Genomic DNA, 22,242 nt, shown 5'->3' with positions numbered 1-22,242 from the left:
GCTAATTTCAGGGACGGGGAATTTGTGGCCCTACAGCTTGTTAGACTCCAGCTCCTATCAACCCCATCTAGCATAGCCAAGGCTCAGGGGTGGTGGGAGATGGAGTCTTGGTGGTTTCTGCCAGGCCACAGGATTCTCACCCCTGATTTGTCCCAAGGTATCTTTTCTCTTGCAACCACAGGCTGATGTAGAGCTGAGCTGAGAGTTCTCTATGAACAACTTTCATCTCAAGATGGTGTGTGTGTGTTGAAGTTATAATGAAACTCTGGCTGATTTGGAGAGTGCGGGGGCTGGCAAAATCCACAGAAAGCTACAGAGCCTTATAGGTAAAGGTAAAGGGACCCCTGACCGTTAGGTCCAGTCGTGGCTGACTCTGGGGTTGCGGCGCTCATCTCACTTTATTGGCCGAGGGAGCCGGCGTACAGCTTCTAGGTCATGTGGCCAGCATAACTAAGCCGCTTCTGGTGAAACCAGAGCAGCACACAGAAACGCTGTTTACCTTCCTGCCGGAGCGGTACCTATTTATCTACTTGCACTTCATGCTTTCAAACTGCTAGGTTGGCAGGAGAAGGGACAGAGCAACGGGAGCTCACCCCGTCGTTGGGATTCGAACCGCCGACCTTCTGATCAGCAAGCCCTAGGCTCTGTGGTTTAACCCACAGTGCTTTTTAAACTTAGTTTTTCATCTATGGAGATCCACCTGGGTGCACTTTCTTCTACCCAGAATTCCAAAGGGGATCCCAAGAGAAGAGAAATGGTGGCTCTGCTCTTGCAGCAACAGGTGATGGCAAAACTAAGTTTCAAAAGAATGTGGGGAAACACTGACAACACTGACAGCAAGCAGGTAGCACCCCAAAATTTGATGAGAATTTCACTCGCCTCCAGGGAATGAAACAGGCTGCCAAATTGAGAGGGAGGCACTTCACCTCACCAGGACTATAAAGCCAAATTATCTGTCCTCACTTCTCTCTGCTTATGGTCAAGCAGGTGTTTTGCATACAGAAGCTCCCAGGTTCAATCCCAGGCAGGGGTTAGAAAGACCTCCATCTCATACCCTGTAGACCAGCTTTTACCAACCTGGTACAAAACATCAGGAGGACCCCAGGTCTGCAAAGGCAGGAGTCAACAATCCTGAAGCAGACAGACCAGTTGTCTCTTCTTTTGAATCAGATGCTCTTTTGGTCTAACTAAATTGACAAGTGGCTTTTAGACTGGGGTATTTCCCAGACCTACTTGGGAGACGTCAGGGATTGAACCCAGGACCTTCTGCATGCAAAGCAAGTGTTCTCCGCCTGAGCTGTGGACCTTTCCTACCCTTCAATTCACCAGACTTGTAAAGAGGAGCAATGAAGCAAACCCTGGCCCCAGGGTTGAGCCAGGAGGGACTCAATTGAACCACCCCACTTCAGATTAAGCCCTGAGATGCAGATTCACCCAGCCCCCTTCATCCTGGCTCCTCCAGGCCAGTCGCAGGAGCAGAGGAGAGCCACGCAACACGTTCCCTTGAAGAAGCACCACAACAAAGACCCGGAAAGCAGCCCACGCACACCTTGCCTCGAATCACCAAACGCACCGCCACCTTTTCCAGCCCTCCATCTCCACCACCAACCAGACAACCAGCCCGGTGATCAAACCAGCCAAGCTGCCCATTTGCCTGCCATTCCTGGCTGACACAAACACAGACACCGAGAGAGAGAGAGAGAGCGATTCTCGTGGTGTTGAAAGTGACCTCATTTTGCCTTGGGAAGCGGATCCCCACCAAGCGACCTTGAGTGCCAGCTCCGATTAGCTATGCTTCAGAAAAGTCCCAAGCTCGGGGGGCGAAGAGAGAGAGAGAGAGAGAGAGAGAGAGAGAGAGAGAGGAACACCGTGGAGGATTGCCGAGATTTCTCAATAAATACACAAACAGGGGAAAGAAACGGGGAGGGAGTCTCTTTGCTCCACAGGCACAGGCGTGTTGCACTAGCTCCTTCCACCCTACCCAGGCCAAAGGAAGAGCGCCAAGGAGCCTGGCACAGGGAGCGATGGCTGATGTCTGGGGCGAGCGATCTCTTACCTTGAGGAGCAAAACAAAGAGCCACAGCCGGGAGAGGCAGCTCATCGGGGCGCCGCTGCTGCTCCGTCCCTGGGCGAGATGACCCCTGACCATTGGAAAGGGGAGGCGCGGGGGGAGAAGGACCCCGAAGCAGAGCCGCCACGCCGCCTGGATGTGGAGCTCCGGCAGCAAGGCAGAGCCCCGGGAGAGCCCAGAAAAGAGACGAAGCGCCTGCAGACAGAGACACAGAGGCAGCCGGAAGGTGTGTGTGTGTGTATGTGCGCGCGCGCGCGCCTGTGGGCTCGCCTCTCCAAACTGGGGTAACAATGGCGAGCCTTCTCGGAGCTGCGGCACCGTCAGATCCGCAGCGCAGCCTTCCTGTCTCGCTGGGGGAGACCCATCTCCTCTTTCCCCCCACCCTCCTCGCTGCTCCCCCCTCCTCGCTCCTCCTCTTCCTTTATGGCTGGAGAAGTCCGGGGTCTCCTTCCCCCTCCCCTTTCTTCCTTTCCTCCTTCAATCGCAGCTCCGGCGGCTTAAATGGCCAGGGAGCTGACCAGGGACCGGCGATTGGCGCTGCCCAGCTGCTAGCTGCCTCCTTCTCGCGCCTTTCCCCTCCGCCGCTGCCGCCCGCGCTGGCTGTCTCGGAATGAATGGAGCGCCTTCATGCCAAGCACGCCGCCGAAAGCGACGAGGAGACGCCCTCTACCTCGCGGGAGCCTCTGCCCTTCCCTGCGCTCCGCCCCCTCCTGCCTTGACAGAGCCATCCATACCCACGCCCCAGCCACGCACAGGCCGGTTTCCAAGGGCTTTAGCTCTCCTACCGAGTCGTTATTTGTTGTTGTTTAGTCGTGTCCGACTCTTCGTGACCCCATGGAGGAGAGCAGGCCAGGCACTCCTGTCTTCCACTGCCTCCCGCAGTTTGGTCAAACTCATGCTGGTAGCTTCGAAAACACTCTCCAACCCGTGTCCAAATCTCCAAACAACCGTGACATTTACTGGTGTGGGGTGGAGGCAACTCTCAGCTTAGTTGTAACATCGGGTGTACAAGAGAAGTGTGGGGTGGCAGTTCTGAAATGTTGCACATCTCCTTAGGAACATAGGAATTTGTCTTACACTTTGGTCCACGTTGCCCATTAACCCCAGCTCTCTCCATTCTCTCCCAGCCCTACCTGAAGATGCCAATGAATGAATCTGTATCAAGATGTGGGACTCTTTCATTCATTTTAACCTTCCCAAGAGTGAGGTGATGATTGATTGACTGACTGACTGACTGACTGACTGAACAGCTTCTCCAAATGAAAAACAGCTTAATCAGCCCTTATATTTGAATGCCGAATGGAAAGTCAGAAAAGGAAGTGTGGCGATGCCTGCGAAAGGGATTAAAGCCAACATATATTAGGAAATGAGAAAGGGAGAGGACACTTCCTTGAGCTCAGAAGGAGAGGTGGGATATTTAAATAATCAATTGGGTTTGGGTGAAATTAATGACTCAGTGTGTCTTTTACCACTTCTACAATGGGATAAATCAGGTATCCTAGGTGAGAAGGGACAAAACTGAAAATTATTATGCTTCAGCTTTTGTATGTGCTCTGGCACTGGGCTACGGCCTCCCATGATATTTGAGGATCATCACAAAAAATCATTTTACTGCATTTTTGTTGCATTGGGTGTGTTGCCCCTGTAAATTAAGGACCGTCTCCCCCCATTCGAACCGAACTGGGCCCTATGCTTATCATCGGAGGCCCTTCTCTATGTGGCCCTTATGAGGCCCTACAGATTCAGAGGGTTGCAACACAAGAAAGGGCCTTTTCTGTGGTGGCTCCCCACCTGTGGAATGCTTTCCCCTGTGAGGCTCGCCATCATTACAGATCTTTAGGCACCAGGTGAAAATATTCCTCTCTACTTCTTGGCCATTAAATAAACTATAGCCTGTTAAATGTGGGTGGACTGTTGTTACAGAAGGTGCAGTGTGTGTATTTACTGGTAGCATACTTAGCTAGGCTTTATTTTAGAAAACGGGTAATGGGCGGAGGGATTGGTAACAAGAGGCTGTCTGGTTTTTCCCAAGACATTTGTATTTTACATCCCATAACAGGTACATTTGACAGCTCTTTATATCCGTGCACTTTTCATAAGGAAGATGATTGGCAGCTCTCAAGTGGCTGGCCCGTTGAGCGGTGGTGTTCATATTATTCTTATCATGTCTGGGAAAGCATCAAAATACATGGCGGGGTCTGTTGGCTTTCTCAAGAATTCAGAAGCACACATTTTCAGTGTTTTTCCTTCTGACCTTTTGGACTTTGTTTTCCTAGCAATCCCTCCCGCTCTCACATATCCCTTTTTTAGGCTGATGACCACAATAGCTGCAATCCTGGCCCAATGAAATCAGCAGGAGTTCTGCTGCTAATTTATTTTCCTTTCTATATATATATATATATATATATATGCAGGTTTTGGTGTCTTCGGGTGTCTTCCCGTGTAAGAGTCGGGGTGTCTGGGCGACGTTTCGACGAGGTCTCACTCGTCATCTTCAGGCTGGTGCTTTCGGCTTCTTGTTACTGGAACAGAGCAGAATCTGGTGTTTGAGTTCCTATAAATACTGTTGAGGGGTGTGGTGTATAGCCTCCAACGTTTTGGGCAGAGAGGAAGTTCCTAGATTAGTGTGCCTTTTCTTCTTTTGTTCCTTAATTACTTGAGGGATATCTTGAGTGATTTCATGAGTGATATTCTGAATACCACTGGGTGGGTCATTAAGTGTAGATTAGTTGCTAAAGCTTTCGTGTCTTGACCTCTTGAGCTTGTGAAGAGTTTTTCTGAGAAGATGGCTGTGCTGCATTTAGTTGTGCTCTGGCTTGGCTTCGTGTATAGGGGCTATACACCACACCCCTCAACAGTATTTATAGGAACTCAAACACCAGATTCTGCTCTGTTCCAGTAACAAGAAGCCGAAAGCACCAGCCTGAAGATGACGAGTGAGACCTCGTCGAAACGTCGCCCAGACACCCCGACTCTTACACGGGAAGACACCCGAAGACACCAAAACCTGCATTCCTGTACCCGTGAAAATCTACGAAAGCATATATATATATATATATATATATATATATATATATATATTTGCTTTCGTATATTTTCGTATATTTTCGTATATTTGCTTTGCATATATATATATATGCAGGTTTTGGTGTCTTCGGGTGTCTTCCCGTGTAAGAGTCGGGGTGTCTGTGCGACGTTTCGACGAGGTCTCACTCGTCATCTTCAGGCTGGTGAAGATGACGAGTGAGACCTCGTCGAAACGTCGCACAGACACCCCGACTCTTACACGGGAAGACACCCGAAGACACCAAAACCTGCATTCCTGTACCCGTGAAAATCTACGAAAGCATATATATATATATATATATATATATATATATATATATATATATATATATTTACTTTTAGGGAAAACACACACAGAAATAACAAGAACCCAGGAACCTGCGCCGTAGCCCTATAAAGGACAAATCGCAATGGTGAAAGAAAATGCTAAGTACAGTTCAAGAACAAATATAATCATAAATAGCTATTCATATTGAAGCTAATATGGAGCAAAACAAGGAATTAGGAGGAACCTGTAAATAACTAGTTACTTAGCAGAGGGTAGCTCTAGACCAGAGCTGGCTAACAATAACAATAAATTTATTATTTATACACCGCCCATCTAGCTGGGTTTCCCCAACTCTGGGCGGCTCCCAAAGGAATATTAAAAACACGATAAAGCACCAAACATTAAAAACTTCCCAATACAGATGTCTTCTATATAAGATAGTTGTTTATTTCTTTGACACCTGGTGGGAGGGCGTTCCACAGGGTGGGCACCGCTACTGTGAAGGCCCTCTGCCTGGTTCCCTATAACCTCACTTCTCACAGTGAGGGAACCGCCAAAAGGCCCTCAGTGCTGGACCTCAGCATCCGGCCTGAACGATGGGGGTGGGCCACATTGACTCATGCGCCAACATGAGCAAAGTAGCAAAATTAACACCTTTTGTCTTCGTTCCATCCAAAGTCGGTCCTTCCTTAATCAAATCCTCCCTACCCTTAAAAAAAACAAAAACCCTTCATTGTCTTTATTCATTTATTTATTTATAAATACATTATTGCATTTCATTTATTTATTTATATTTATATATTTTAATTTCTTTTAATAAGAAGTAAGAGTAGCATGCAAGCCCTGCGCTCTGCTACTGAGAGATGGGCTTTCCTTGTAGGAAGGCAGTAGACCCACTGGGGCATCTTACCATGGGCCGCCTAAAATCTAGAACCAGCCCTAGGGGGTGCAGCATGTTTGTTTAGTGTGGCAAGCAGTTTTCTTCCCGCTCATATGTGTCATAACATGAGGCATGCAATGAGTTTGCAGCTTGAAAGATTCTCAATCACACTGGATCTGCAAGGAATGGTGGGGTCTCTCCGTACAGCAGTAATGTGTCTAAACACTCAGATGCCTCGTGACTTTTTGCTTCTTACACTCTCTTCCCCCCCAAAAAACCCCTTGTCAGTTACTTTTGTCTGTTGCCACTTCAGCTTCTGATCAAAATCTAGCCACAATCAAGAATGAAGAGGAGGAGACCCAGAAGCAGAGCTAGTTTGGGGCATTATATATATTTTTAAGCCTATGCAGTATTCCAGTATGTTTCCATGAGCTCAGTTGGCAAGAAGAAGCAAGCAAATGGGGTAGGTGATTTTCTATTCTGGTGAGGCATTGACCCTCTCTTCAACTCTCTGGATTACCTTGTACTAGCCATTTATCTCCCCCTGCTCTCTATTTGTATCATTCAAGGCTGTGTGTGCGGTCGATGGAAGACTGCTGAGGTCTTTAATCGTCAGCGCCCCCCTTCACCTTCTGCAAATACAGCTGCTACAGTTGTTATGTGAAATCATTAGGTCTGGTTTGCAAGTCACATTTTGCACTTGGGTTTCTGCACCTGCTGTAGAGAGAAGTGAGGGGCTGACCAACCTGGGAAGGTAAGCCCACCCAGGAGAAGGAAAACTCTGGTCCTCAGCCTCTGCTGCTTTGTGGGATATCTTCAGGAGAAGAATAGGCCAAGGAATAAACCCTACACAAATCCGGAGTGGAGTCCCTAAGATAGAATCATAGAATCATAGAGTTGGAAGAGACCACAAGGGCCATCGAGTCCAACCCCCTGCCAAGCAGGAAACACCATCAGAGCACTCCTGACATATGGTTGTCAAGCCTCTGCTTAAAGACCTCCAAAGAAGGAGACTCCACCACACTCCTTGGCAGCAAGTTCCACTGTCGAACAGCTCTTACTGTCAGATGGTTGGGTGGCACCTTGTACGCCTCTTTCCAAAAACTCCAGCAGGCGAGTTGGTGCCAAACGCCTTGCTCTGCTTTCCTTTGGACCACATGAGTGAGGCCAAGAGGGGAGGTCTTGTCTTTTTTTTTTAAGAATAATTTTTTATTAACCGACCAATCACATCAAATCAAACCAAATTACATAAATTCCAAATTACACAGCCGAATTTTAAATTTTTGTTGGGGGTACCCATATTTCAAGTTCTGAGGGGGATCCAATCAACTTCTTGCTTCTTACTGCTGTTTTAATGTCCACAAATCTAACCTTATGATGTTCACAGTACTATCCAGTCCTTTCTTCTTGTTTTTCCACATCTCTTGTTGTTATTTTCATATATTTTCCCTTTCTCTTTGTGACCTCTGATAGTCTCCACAAGCTGGTTAGACAGTTTGTAATCCTGCGTGGATATTATTATTTTTTATCCAATAGCCATATCCAGACGTTTTCCATATAACATCACTTCCATACATCAAAACAGTCTTAGCGTCATTAATCTTCACCAATCTGCCTCCTTTCTCAAAACCTCTGAGGAGATTCACCAGGAATGCAGTCTGAAAACAAGTCCGTTCCTTCTCTCGGCTATAAATCCTTTGGCAAGATGGCGACTCTGAATTAATTGCTGCGCCATTCCCAAAAGCTCTTATTGCTTCTCGATCTCCATAAAGCATACTTTTGGTTAAAGTTTATCTCCACACAGACCTTAATCATCCTGCTTGGGTCAGTTCAACCGACAATTGTAATGAGGAGGGGTTCTTGTAAATCACATAGAAGGAAAGTAAAAAAGGTTTCCCCCCCCCTTCAGTCCCGTTGTTGTCAACATACCCAGCCTTTGGTGTATCTTCATCGTAAAATATTCCTGTTTCTCCAACCCGTCGTCTTCTTTCGCAGAGGTCACTTAAATTAGCAGACTTCACTCCCCTTCTTCACTTGAAATATGTGCATTTGCTTCTTTTGTAATTAATTATTCCAAATTGCTGCAGCTAGTGCGCGATCAGAGACAGCGTCCAGGAGAGCCGAGGTCCACACGGGGGCATTCTGCCTAGGGCCCTCACCCCCTTCTTTCGAATTAGGGGGTGATTTATGGGCACAGCAGGCAAGGGCAGTGTTCCCCATTTCCTTGGGGCAACAAGGGAGACTGCCTACTCCCATAACAGCCTCTTAATTACCCTGTGTGGGTCGGAGAGATGGTATTATCGGCCATCTTCCAATGCGCACATGGATCCACACGTCCTTCCACAATGGGGACATTGGTTTCTGGGCAGGAGTTGATCACAGTCTGGATTTGCCAAGCGTGTCTTCCTCTTAGAACTTTTCTCCCTTGCGTCCTGAGTTTGAGTGTCTTCAAAGCCCATGACACCTTTGGTAAAGGCTGTTCTCCAACTGGAGTGCTCGCAGGTCAGTGTTTCCCAGTTGTCAGTGTTTACACTACATTTTTTAAAGATTTGCCCTGAGACAGTCTTTAAACCTCTTTTGTTGACCACCAGCATTATGCTTTCTGTTTCTAAGTTCGGAATAGAGTAGTTGCTTTGGAAGACGATCATCAAGCATCCGCACAACATGACCAATCATGGCTAGCAATCAAGGCTGGCTGGCTGACCAAAATACCACCAGAGGAATCTCCACTGGTGATAGCATGCAGAAAGCCCCAAGGGGCATTCCAGGGGCAGCAAGGGTCTGAGGTGACTCTCCTGCCATCACTTGTTAGCATTAGGTCCTAACCCGGCCCGTTCCACACTGGAACACTGGTGCTGAAGTCAGCTGACTTCCCTTCTGCCCTAGTTGACATGAGCAGTGAGGCTGTGGATACAGGAATGAGCTGCCACTACATTACAGACTACAACTGCCCAGACAGGGCTTTGACTGTCCTGTTCGGCTTGTTACAGAAAAACAGCACAGCATCATCAAATCTGTCAGGCACCAGCAACAGGTTTCTGCTCCATCAGCTTCGCCAAAATCATCAACACATAGCAAACACACGGTTTACCTGTTCAGACTGCCTGCTGACCTGCAAATCAAAGAAGTGCCAAATGAATTACGCAGCTATGAAATAACAACAACAACAACAATTTATATTTATACCCTACCCATCTGGCTGTGCTTCCCCAGCCACTCTGGGCGGCTTCCAACAAAATATTAAAATACAGTAATGCATCAAACATTAAAAGCTTCCCTAAACAGGACTGCCTTCAGATGTCTTCTAAAAGTCTGGTTATTGTTGTTCTTTTTGACATCTGGTGGGAGGGCGTTCCACAGGGAGGGTGTCACTACCGAGAAGGCCCTCTGCCCGGTTCCCTGTAACTTGGCTTCTCGCAGTGAGGGAATCGCCAGAAGGCCCTAGGCGCTGAACCTCAGTGTCCGGGTAGAATGATGGGGTGGAGACGCTCCTTCAGGTATACTGGACCGAGGCTGTTTAGGGCTTTAAAGGTCAGCACCAACACTTTGAATTGTGCTCGGAAATCTCTCATTTGAAAAGTGCATCAATAACACAACACAAAACTCCCCCCTCCCCCCAGTTCCATGTCTGATCTAATTAAAAATAAATAAATTCAAAGAGCTTAGCATAGCATGAAATTGCCTCCCATTTTCCATTTTCATATAGCAGAATAGGACCAGTCCCAAGTATGAATGTTCTATGTGTTACAGAGATGCCTACGAGAATCGAAGGTGTTCTGAAATTGTCAGAACAATCTGATGCTTTTGGATGGATGCGGATGCTCTGATGCACCCACCCAATCAGCAGCATGCAACTCACACCAGGCAGCCAATTAATCAATACTGTTTACAGTACATGTCACAATGACACGAGGGAAGCCTCAGAAGAAACAAACAGTGCATGTTTAAGCTGCAATAATTGAATGCAAATCTGTTTGTGAACTACCAGCGCCTGTCGGAGCAAAGTGTCCATTGACATTCCCCCAATACTGGGAAATTTGCAGTTATGAAATATTGAAGAGCAAGGGTTCCTTGCACTGGAAACTGTAAGTAGCTAAGAGTACCATTGGGAGGAGCGCAGAGAGAAGAAACGCCATGCTGCATCTGCAGCAGCCTTCATCTGCCTCGGCTGTAGCAAAACATGTCTCTCCCATGTCAGTCTCTATAGCCACAACAGTAGATGCAACCATCCAACCTCATCCCCAAAGGCACACTCCTTCCTTGACTCCTGAGACAGATGGATGCCAGCCAATCAAGAGTGAATACTCACCTTACTGTACACATTTGTCAGTATTTGCATCCTTAGTTTGGATGAACATAGAGAGTAGTTCTTAATGATATAATTATCAGAAGTGCATTTGGCACCTTCCTTGTATAGCTTTAAATATCTAAATCTGTATCTGTAATGTGCCACCCATCCAATCAAAATCTGCCCTCTGATCCTTTCTATAGTAGACTATAGTCTAGAGGAGTTGGGGAGGACTGTGGTTCTTCAGATGTTAGAATCACAGAATTGTAGAGTTGGAAGGGACCACAAGCATCATCTAGTCTGATAAGGCAATAAGGGATTTTTCACCCAAAGTGGGGCTTGAACCTTGAGATTAAGAGTCTCATGCTTTACCGCCTGAGCTATAAGGTCAGTGTGTCAGGCAGTGGTCTTCCTCCAGAGGGCAAAGGTTGTTCTTTCCCTCTTCTGTTAGCTTGGCAGATGGTTTTTGACTGATGTTCAGGGTTTGACAGATCGACATAAATGGTGTCAGAAAGCTTGCGTTTCTCTCCCCCCCCCTTTCAGTATTCATCTTTGCTCATTATTGAAGCCATCCGCATGGTTTCATCAAAAACATTCCTTGCCTCTGTTGGCATTTGGTCATAGAGTGACATGTTCCCTCCCGAGACGGGATTATTTAGATGAATATTTAAGCACGGGTGAGCAGATTTTCCCATTCTGTTACTTTCTTGTTCCACGGATTCCCTCTGCCTGCTTTCCACATTCCTGAACACAGATTTAATTGGAAATTTTTCTAAACTTTACCCCTGAACTCCAGCCTGAACATTTTGCTATAGCTTAAGAGTCCCTTGCACTTGTCTGGCATCTTTTTCAACTCTACATTACCCAAGGGCATTGATAAAACACCGCAACAAATTAATAATTACATCAAGATGTCTTTTGTACAGTGTTTTATCAATGAACCCAAGTCCTCAGATGCTGTGTCCCTTTCAGGTCATCCAGCTTTTTCTGTGGTGGCACTCAATAAGTGGAACTTCTTGCCCCAAGAGATTAGTTTAGCTTTGCTTTTATTCATGTTCCGCCAACAACTGAAAACTTTCCATTTTAAACATGCTTTTACTGATTCTGTTACCACTAAGCAAACTGATCTGTGGCGCTGTCTCTTTTTGCTTTTGCTGCTGTTCTTATTGGACTGCTTGTGATTTTTAACAGTTACATCACACATAGCTTTTAGGTTTGCTTTTATATTTAAAGGCAAGCCTACTTAATTCGCACTTTCCAATTCAAAACGCAGAGCAAAACACAGCCATCAATTGAAATCTGCGTTTCTCCAATACGATGCAGCGCAGTTCTCAAACCAGGTATATACTAGTGCATATATTAGTGAAAATGACATACCCCCAAAAAATGCATCACATTACAGGAAAATGTTTTGCAAAAATGTGTATATTAGGCAGAATTGCATGCAAAAAAATGCTTATATTAGAAGAAATTCGCAAGAAAATGCTGGTGAATTTTTTTGCAAGATAAAAAAAAAAGATCTCCAACTGATGTGGAAATGTGAGAACTGAACTTGAGACTGGAAAAATGAGAAACTGACCCCAAAAGCTGTAATGGAAAGATTCACTCATCCCTATACACCAGCTCCCAATCGCCAAGTGCATCTGTGGCTGCAGGTTCCCCGTCTATCCATCAATGTTTATGAACAACAAAGATGTTCAGAAACCATCCTTTAATTATTCCAAGGACATCATCTGCAAAGGAGGGGGAACGGAATGTGGCATAGAAAAAAATCAATATTAATGCGCCACATTAAATTAGATCAACCCCAGATTACCAAAGACATTCTATTCCATACAGTATCCTGCACATTTAATTTGTGGTTTGCTTTTCTGAATAAATTAGCGCCGTCACAGTAGAATTAATTAAATTGGCATTAAAAATATATCAACTGCTTAGTATTCTTCTGCGAGAAAGACAGGGTGGGTGGGAAACCCTGCAATGAATGTATCGTGCCCCTAGGAATAGGAATGTCATTAGCAACTAAGAGAAATTAAAGAATGCTTGCGCACACTTGGGTGACATTTACAATTAAAACCACTCATTCAGCGAGATCTCTTTATTAACTCACCATCCTGGGGAAGCTTCGCTGAATTTTGAAGAGGGGAAAGAGAGACTGAAAGATGGGTGTGTATTCTTAAAAAACTTGCCAAGCTGCAACTAGAATCCAGTTTAGCCCTGACTTGCTAGCTTTCTCTGTGTGGGGATTATTATTGCCATTCTTTCTTTTTATCTGGGACCATTCAAATATATGTCTCAACTCTGAGTCTGAAATGGTGTAGCCAGACACAGGGTCGCCACCTGGAAAACTGACAGTCAAAACAGGATATTTGGAATAAAGCTTGGAAACACTTCTACCTCTTGTTTGATTATCAGAATCTGATATAGATACAGACTTAGTTACCTTTAAAATAAGCACAGTGACATTACCAAGCCTTCCCTTCACTTAGTCAAGGTTTCCCATTGGATCTACCCTGGGCGTGACTTTCAGTGCAATCATAATCATGTCTACTCAGAAGTAAGACCTACTGAATTCAGTGGAGCTTGCTCCTAGGTGGGTTGCAGCCCAAATTTGGGTCCAACCGTATATCTCTGGCTGCACACAAAAGAATTGCCTTTCTGGAAGGTCCATTTAGCTCAATATCCCATTTCCATATTTAATCATATAAACTACACAGTTGTGAAATGTCATGAGCAGAACATGGTGGTGATGTTTCGGAGCTCCTAGGCAGAACAGTATGGCAACAGATTTGGAACTTTGGATCTCCCTGCCCATTGAGATTATTTTGGGTGCCTGCCAAAACCCTTTTGTTCCAGCAAGTTCCCCAGGCCTATAATTTTGACAAATGATTTTACTAGGTTGGTTGTTGTTGCTGGCACCTGTTTGTCTCGGGAAACAATCATAGAATCATAGAATCATAGAGTTGGAGGAGACCACAAGGGCCATCGAGTCCAACCCCCTGCCAAGCAGGAAACACCATCAGAGCACTCCTGACATGTGGTTGTCAAGCCTCTGCTTAAAGACCTCCAAAGTAGGAGACTCCACCACACTCCTTGGCAGCAAATTCCACTGTCAAACAGCTCTTACTGTCAGGAAGTTCTTCCTAATGTTTAGGTGGAATCTTCTTTCTTGTAGTTTGGATCCATTGCTCCATGTCCGCTTCTCTGGAGCAGCAGAAAACAACCTTTCTCCCTCCTCTATGTGACATCCTTTTATATATTTGAACATGGCTATCATATCACCCCTTAACCTCCTCTTCTCCAGGCTAAACATGCCCAGCTCCCTTAGCCGTTCCTCATAAGGCATCGTTTCCAGGCCTTTGACCATTTTGGTTGCCCTCCTCTGGACACGTTCCAGTTTGCCAGTGTCCTTCTTGAATTGTGGTGCCCAGAACTGGACACAGTACTCCAGGTGTGGTCTGACCAGAGCAGAATACAGTGGCACTATTACTTCCCTTGATCTAGATGCTATACTCCTATTGATGCAGCCCAGAATTGCATTGGCTTTTTTAGCTGCCGCGTCACACTGTTGGCTCATGTCAAGTTTGTGGTCAACCAAGACTCCTAGATCCTTTTCACATGTACTGCTCTCAAGCCAGGTGTCACCCATCTTGTATTTGTGCCTCTCATTTTTTTTGCCCAAGTGCAATACTTTACATTTCTCCCTGTTAAAATTCATCTTGTTTGTTTTTGCCCAGTTCTCTAATCTGAAAGAGTGTGACTTCAGGACTGAAATCAAACTGTTGGAGAGTTACAGCACCTGTTGTGGCTGTAGAGACTGATAAGTGTTCCTAAAAGTTACTGGTTTTACTTTATCTTTTGTTTTAACATAGCTTGCTTTTAATGTTTTTTATTTTATTTGGTCTTTTATTTGGCCTTAAAAACTGCTTAGAGACCTTTCGTTTTAGTAAGCGGTATACACCGTATTGGCCCGAAAGTAAGCCACACACGAATATAAGCCGCACCTTTAAAAAAAATTTGGGGGGGAGACAATACCCAAATATGAGCCACTCCCTTAAAATTCTATAGGCACTCACATCTGTTCCATTTTGCCATGGGTCTGTTTCAGCAGCGATATCATAAAAGCCCATTTTTGTAAGGTTGTGAATTTAAGCCACACTTTAACTTTTCACGGTCAGAATTTGGGGCAAAAAAGGTGAGGCTTATATTCAGGCCAATACAGTAAGTTTTGTAACAGCAAATCAATAACTTTTGATCCTGATGTGGATGAGGGCCAATTGCATGGTTTCCCCCCGTGGTTATGAAACAGCCACGATTACACAAACAAACATCAAAATAAATATTAAAAACAAGACTAAAAGCAATTGTGCATAAATGAACAGATCCAGTTCAGCCCTACTTCAAAATATGCAGAAAACTAAGGTCCAAAGGTCTGCATGGATATAAAAGTGTTTTTGCCTGGTGCCTAAAAGCAGATAGTGATGGTACCAGGTGTGCCTCTCTGGGAACAGAATTCCTCCAGGGACAGGGAGCCACCACCGAAAAGGCCCATTCTGGTGCCACTTCGCTTGTGGGGAGGCACACAGAAACGGGTCCATGCACTACATATTGAGTCACTGAGTTCCACCTATTAATAAAGGTAAAGGTACCCCTGACCATTAGGTCCAGTCGCGGACAACTCTGGGGTTGCAGCGCTCATCTCACTTTATTGGCCAAGGGAGCCGGCGTACAGCTACCGGGTCATGTGGCCAGCATGACTAAGCCGCTTCTGGCAAAACCAGAGCAGCGCACGGAAATGCTATTTACCTTCCCACCGGAGCGGTACCTATTTATCTACTTGCACTGTGTGCTTTCGAACTACTAGATTGGCAGGAGCAGGGACCGAACAATGGGAGCTCAACCCGTCGTGGGGATTTGAACCACCGACCTTCTGATCGGCAAGTCCTAGGCTCTGTGGTTTAACCCACAGCACCACCCGTGCCCCTTCCACTTATTAATACTGTACTGCATTTCCTTTTATTTGTCTTGAAACTACTGCCTTCCACTCTTGCTGACTGACCCACCCAGAAGTCATGTCTACCTGCTGCTTGATAGGAGAAGAAGCTGTAAAATCAGCTCCTAGCCTTTCCTATCAAACGAGTAAACAAGCCCATTGTAGCCTGCATTTCAATCAGCTTAAGGAAAGCCCCTCGGACAGGCAAAATATGGTTTCATTCAATCAGCCGAAGCGAAGCCTGGCTTTGCAGCTTAAAATACCCTTGGGGGCGGGGGCGACATATCAATTGTTTCCAAAGACAGGAAGACAGTCTGGCAAATAAAAAGGCCTGGGTGACATTTCCCCCAAAGATGTATGTAGATGGAAAGTGAGATCTACAACAAAATGTTGCAGCGCTGCTTTGTGCCGTTAAAGAGCCCATGCAGATTGCTGGGGTTGTGGGGTTTGTGTTTAACAATAATTATTATTACGGTCGGATGACCAGCGTGTAGGGTTTGTGTGTTTTTGCAGGTGTGTCCTGCAACATACCATTGATGCATTAGTACTGCATTAATGTGGATTTATACTGGACTGTCCACACACCACTGCACACTTTATTAGTCGTTCCATAATGCTACCCCAATGCTTCCACATTAGTGCCATCTGGAGGGGCGCTATTGCACTGCAGTGCAACGAAAGCAAAACGGCAACAAAAATCCGGAACAGCTGTGGCACAAAAAGCTATAGGCATTTAGCAGAAGCAAATGGTATTGAAAGTGTGGTCTTTTATAGCTGAGACTGAATCTCAGAGTTGTGGCTTTGAGTCCCGCGTTGGGCAAAAGATTCCTGCATTGCAGGGGGTCGGACTAGATTATGCTTGCGGTTCCATCCCACTCTATGGTTCTGTGCTTGTCTAGGATTGCCCCCAAGGCACAATAAAATGGACATCTGGAGGTCCCCAAAGCGTATACCCTAGCACAACAAATCCACTTTTAAATCGAAACTGACTTTTGCAGTTAGGAAAGTGGCGTGGGTATACATCGAAAAGCGTGGGGAGAACAATGATTTACAGGAAGACATCTAAACACCTTGTAGTCAAATCAGGATGAATGCTCATTGCCTGAATAACCTACTCACAAACAAACCAGAACGGACACTCAATAAAGACCAGATAGAATCTAACCTCCTTGTAAGCTTTGTGCAAGCAAATCAGGGCCTAGAATCTGTCGGCCATGCTGATTTCCACATTCGGAAGTGGTTGTTTCCACTGCTGAAATTCTCTGCATGTGGTGGATTTCTCTGGAGCCTCAGGAGATCCTCGAAAACTTGCGCAAATCCATTTTAATTGCACCGACTTGTGGAAACATCCAGCTTAACCTAGACTGGTTGCCCGTTACTGTGTTGAGTTTGTGTTAAAATTAATCCTCTTTGAAAGATTTCTCCATGAAACAGATGCCATCTGGCCACCTTTTCTGTCTCTCGGAAACGGTAATCAGTCTGTCTCTAGACGGAGAGTGGACGATTACAGAAACTAAACTTGTCTATGGTCTGGGCTATGGACACAAAACAGCAGCCACTCAGTGGCCCCTTGAAGTAGCTCCACCAAGGCCAGACGAGTCGCGTGGAGGCAGCAGCAGGCTCAAGCTTTGAACCAAGCAACCTGGTGTACGAGGAGAGGAATTGTTGCTCCACAGTGCCCCCGCCTTGAGAATGGCAGGAAGGGAAACTGCAACTCCGAAGTGATCAGGTGAACCTGGAAAGCCCAGCAGCAATAGGGTATTGGCAAATTCACCAGTGCTGTATCTCTTCCCTATAGCCATAGCCACGTCCCCTCACAGCTGCATACCTTTCTAATAGGTAAAGGGACCCCTGACTGTTAGGTTCAGTCGCGGACGACTCTGGGGTTGTGGCACTCATCTTGCTTTATTGGCCAAGGGAGCCAGCGTACAGGTTCCGGGTCATGTGGCCAGCATGACGAAGCCGCTTCTGGCAAACCAGAGCAGCACATGGAAACACTGTTTACCTTCCCACTGGAGTGGTACCTATTTATCTACTTGAACTTTGACGTGCTTTTGAACTGCTAGGTTGGCAGGAGCTGGGACCAAACAACGGGAGCTCACCCCGTCGCAGGGATTCGAACCGCCGACCTTCTGATCGGCAAGTCCTAGGCTCTGTGGTTTAGACCACAGCGCCACCCGTGTCCCTACCTTTCTAATAGGATACAACAATTTGTATCCAAAAAAAAAAAGAGAAGGAAGGTAGGAAGGAAGGAAGGAAGGAAGGAAAGAAGGAAGGAAGGAAGGAACGAACGAACAAACAAACAAAGAACTGCCTGACACTATAGGTAGCCATATCAGTCAGTTCAATGGCCTTACTACCCATTGTGCCACCCATGTAGATCTTTTCATATCTCACATTAAATGGATTATGAAGCGAAATCTTTAGTTTGCCTTCTTCAGACCAATTGCTAACAAAGGCCGTGGCCTTTCATCCAAATGCTTCATGGTACCCTATTGGCTGCAGCCGACAAATTGTCTTTCAGTATCCAGGCAACGGAGCCGGTAAATATTTCCATCCGCTTCCCTTTTTGTTCATTCAAAAAAGAAAAAGGAAAAAGGGGGCTGGTCAACAAGCCAATCTGTGGGCCAGTCCTTTTGGTCTAGCAACACTAAGGCAATTGGGGGGGGGGCAGGATTGATTCACAGATGAAAGCTCACTGCTGGCTGATCGCTGCTTAGCTTCAGAACCATTCATGTTTAGACCAATTGATTCACAATGTTTTGGACAAGGGATTTCATCCCCCTGCAAGCAAACCTTAAATATACAGCAATCCGTATTCTGTTAAATATGAAACACTAGCTGGCAGCACTGCACTGAGATTGCTTAATGCATGTGTGAATAGGGCAGTGATAGAAAGCGAGGTTCTTTGAAACGCCATGGTGCACCTGTGGCAACAAAGCGGGATGCCTTCATCTGCCCCTCTTGCAATAAAATATGTCTCTCCCATATCGGTCTCTGCAGCCACAGAAGGTGTTGTAACTCTCCAACAGTTTGAGGTGCACTCTTGTCTTTAGATAATCCAACAACTGCACCTACCTTCTTCTCAAGTCACCCCCAATCAACCATCTTGCTGTAGACCCTGGGGCTCCAGTGCTGGGATAGCTCAGTCAGTAGAGCATGAGGCTCTTGATCCCAGGATCATGGGTTCGAGCCCCGTGTCGGCCAAAAGATTCCTGCATTGCAGGGGGCTGGACTAGATGACCCTCATCATCCCTTTCAATTCTATGATTCTGTGAAATGCATGGAGCACCCTCCACCGGCATTGATTCTCTTCACACACATCCCTCTGAGGGTGCTCAGCTGTCCCCTTCGATTCACGTGAATGGGAGCATCCTGGATATGCCACTGTACCCAGACTTTGTAATTCCTTATGTAGGGAAGTTCATCTTGCTTACGGCTTGCTGGGCATTCCAACACAGTGTGAAGACCTTCTTTCCTTTATTTAGTTGATTTATAGCCAGCTTACTATATGACAAACCTAGACAGCATCTTAAAAAGCAGAGACATCACCTTGCCAACAAAGGTCCGTATAGTTAAAGCTCTGGTTTTCCCAGTAGTGATGTATGGAAGTGAGAGCTGGACCTTAAAGAAGGTTGATCGCCGAAGAATTGATGCTTTTGAATTCTGGTGCTGGAGGAGACTCTTGAGAGTCCCATGGACTGCAAGAAGATCAAACCTATCCATTCTGAAGGAAATTAGCCCTGAGTCCTCACTGGAAAAACAGGTGCTGAAGCTGAGGCTCCAATACTTTGGCCACCTCATGAGAAGAGAAGACTCCCTGGAAAAGACCCTGATGTTGGGAAAGATTGAGGGCACAAGGAGAAGGGGACAACAGAGGATGAGATGGCTGGACAGTGTTCTCGAAGGTACCAGCATGAGTTTGACCAAACTGTGGGAGGCAGTGGAAGACAGGAGTGCCTGGCGTGCTCTGGTCCATGGAGTCACGAAGAGTCGGACACGACTAAACCACAATACTATAGAGAAAAATATACTGAAGCCATTTGCAATCAGGTGTCTCTTTTTAAAGTTTCATGGTGCAAGGTTGATTTGCATACCTCAAATAGATACTGAAAATTAATAGAAGTCACAAAGTTTCACCGGTTCCCACAGCGATAGGATAGATTGCTGATGGGAGCGTTTTAATCCAGCCTTTTGTGAGCACAAATGTGGCCTGTAGGTGGTGCTATCAAACTGCGTTTGCACCAGGCAGTTGGCACCAATGATCTCATGGAAGAAGCATTATTGCTTCCCCCTCTGCTATGTAGCTTTCGAACTTTAACATTCCACTTGGGTGAGTTTTGCTTTTTTAAAAAATAAATTAAATAAAATGCCACAAAAGGTGTCAACATAGCACACTAATGCCTCTGCTGCCTGCTTCACTAAGGGGCATGTACTTTCTGAAGAATGGGAGGGTGGGGGATATCAATGCCTTGCTTTCTTTCAAAAGGTGGACCTTCAGGCATGCTTCTGAGGAGGGGAATTGAAAGCAATTGATTAAGAGACCAATTAAGCAGGTGGGAGATGGAGGCAGATCTTGAACAAGGCCCAAAGACAGAAGGACCATATGAATGGGCTGAGACCTGAATTCTAGCACTTAACCTGCCAGATCTTTGTCTTCATCTTTCTGCTGTTAATAAATATATATTATTTCAAAATGGGGGAGCATGTACCTAAGGCGCTGGCTTTTCAGGGAGTGGCATATTTTGGGAGGGGAGGGATGGTAGTTACACAAGCCTCTAGCTCAATGCCTAAGAGCCATTATGGAAAAAGAATAACAGAGATCCTAGTCCTATCGGGGTTTGACTCATCGCCAATTTCCAGGCCTGCATTGAAGCAGACCTCATGTGGGTTGCAAAGACAATTTGCCGGGAAACCTCTATGGACCGGTATTGATTCTTTCTCCCCTTCTTGCAAGCCTCGTCTCGTTTCTAAGAGAGTACCTTGAATTAAAAATAACCTCTGAGCAGTAACAACTGATTGGAAACGTGCTTCTTTTCAAAGTGAAGAAACAAGCTGGCTCCCCAAAGCACCCTGTTATATCTTGTGAAAGGGCTCTTAAAGAAAAATGTTCGCTGAGAATAAAGCAAATATATATGGACGTGGAATTTGGTCACAAATTGCTCCAGAGGCTACTTCACTCGAAAGCGCATCCCGTAAGTTCATAATTCGAACTGGTATTGAAAAGGGGCCAAGGCTAGACAGCATCTGTTCCCAAGCAGATGTGTTGAACAACTCCCATCAGCACAAGCCAGAATGGCCAAAGGTCAGGGATGATCATCGTTTCAGTCCAAAAAAATCTGAAGGGCACCAGGCTAATATTAAGAATGACAGTAGAAGTGGAGCATACACTGATAGCCTTCCACAAACTTCTCTAATTCTCTTTTAAAGCCATCCAAGTTGGTAGCCATCGCTGCCTCTTGTGGCAGGGAGTTCCACAGTTTAACTACATGTACCATGGGGAGAAAGCATTTTCTTTTCGCCTGCCCTGAACCTTCCAACATTCCGCTTTAGCCAACATTCAGTATCAGGAGAGGAGGAAAAGTTTTATTTATCCCAGTGGTTCTCAAAGGGTGTGGTGCACCACACCGGTCTGGCAGAAGAGGATGACAAGGGTGGTGGGAAGATTCAAGGACATTCCAGTAAACATTTCAACATTTCTGTGTAATATAGTAAGGTAAAGGGGACTTCCGGTTCCGGTCGCGACCAGCGAGGAAGCGCGGAAAACCTGCTCTTGGTTTTTCGGGCTCTGTAGAGGCTTGGGGGAGACGCTAGGGCGCAGCGCACCCCAAAAACCCTAAGGGGGGCACCCTTGGGGGATAGGCACCCAGCAGCGAGGCAGCGGTCGCACCGTCCTCCCGAGTTTGCACGAGGAGAGACGAAGGACCGTAAGCGCGAATGGGAGAGGCAACGACTCTGCAGGGCAACGCCTCGAGCTTCAGCTGAGTTCAAGCGACGGGTCTCCTTAAAAAAGGAATGGAACCCCCAGCGTTTTCTTACCGGGTTTTTCCCTTTTAATGAGCAAGGCGCAAAGCCAGTTTTGGAGCTGGGTGGTTCCTGGGGAACTTTGGACTGTGTATGGGAGTTCGTTCGGTGGAGGAAACAAGACGGGGCAGACGGAAAGTTGATGATTTGAAGAAGGTCTTGAGAGTCTGTCTGAGTGAGAGTAATATGCTGAGAGGATTTAAGAACTGCTAGATTTGGATATATAGGACTTCCCTGGTGAGTGTTACAGTTTGTTCTGTGGGGTTGTTTTCTTTTTCTTCTTTTTTTTCACGCTGTGACGCAGGGGCAAGCGGTCAGTGGTGTTTATAGACCATAATTTTACAAGTAAGTCCCGGAGGGCGTCTCCATTGCCTCAGTTGGGGGTTAAAGGCAATATCGAAGGAGATAGCAGGCACAAGGCATAAAAACGAAAGGACTTTAAAGACTTTAAAGACTTTGTATCTGTGGCTACACTCTGCCTGCTTTGCCTCCTCTTTCCTCCCACTGTGTTTGCCGCCCCTCCCCCGTGACGGAAGAACACGCTTTGTGGGTTGGAGCTGAACAGGAAGATTTAAGATAGAAGAGTTGATGTGCTGATTTAATCAACTCATCGTGGCTCAAAGAGGTTGGTGTATTTTATAACTTGGAACCT

General features: G+C 46.1%; 1 protein-coding gene across 2 annotated transcripts in view; it reads right to left on the bottom strand.

Annotated features, from left to right (window-relative positions):
- Nucleotides 1-2,767, bottom strand: part of PTPRO (protein tyrosine phosphatase receptor type O) — a 128,793-nt gene extending 126,026 nt beyond the window's left edge. For both annotated transcript variants that reach the window (XM_082238776.1, XM_082238778.1), the window contains exon 1: nt 2,057-2,767. In XM_082238776.1, the coding sequence (XP_082094902.1) occupies nt 2,057-2,149 (93 nt within the window). In that variant the 5' untranslated portion in view covers nt 2,150-2,767. The remainder of the gene's footprint in view (nt 1-2,056) is intronic.
- Nucleotides 2,768-22,242: the final 19,475 nt, after the last annotated feature.

The sequence above is a fragment of the Podarcis vaucheri genome (genome assembly GCF_965113315.1).
Source record: "Podarcis vaucheri genome assembly, chromosome: 10".
In the NCBI taxonomy this organism is placed as follows: domain Eukaryota; kingdom Metazoa; phylum Chordata; class Lepidosauria; order Squamata; family Lacertidae; genus Podarcis; species Podarcis vaucheri.
This window is presented reverse-complemented; position numbering and strand designations above follow the sequence as displayed.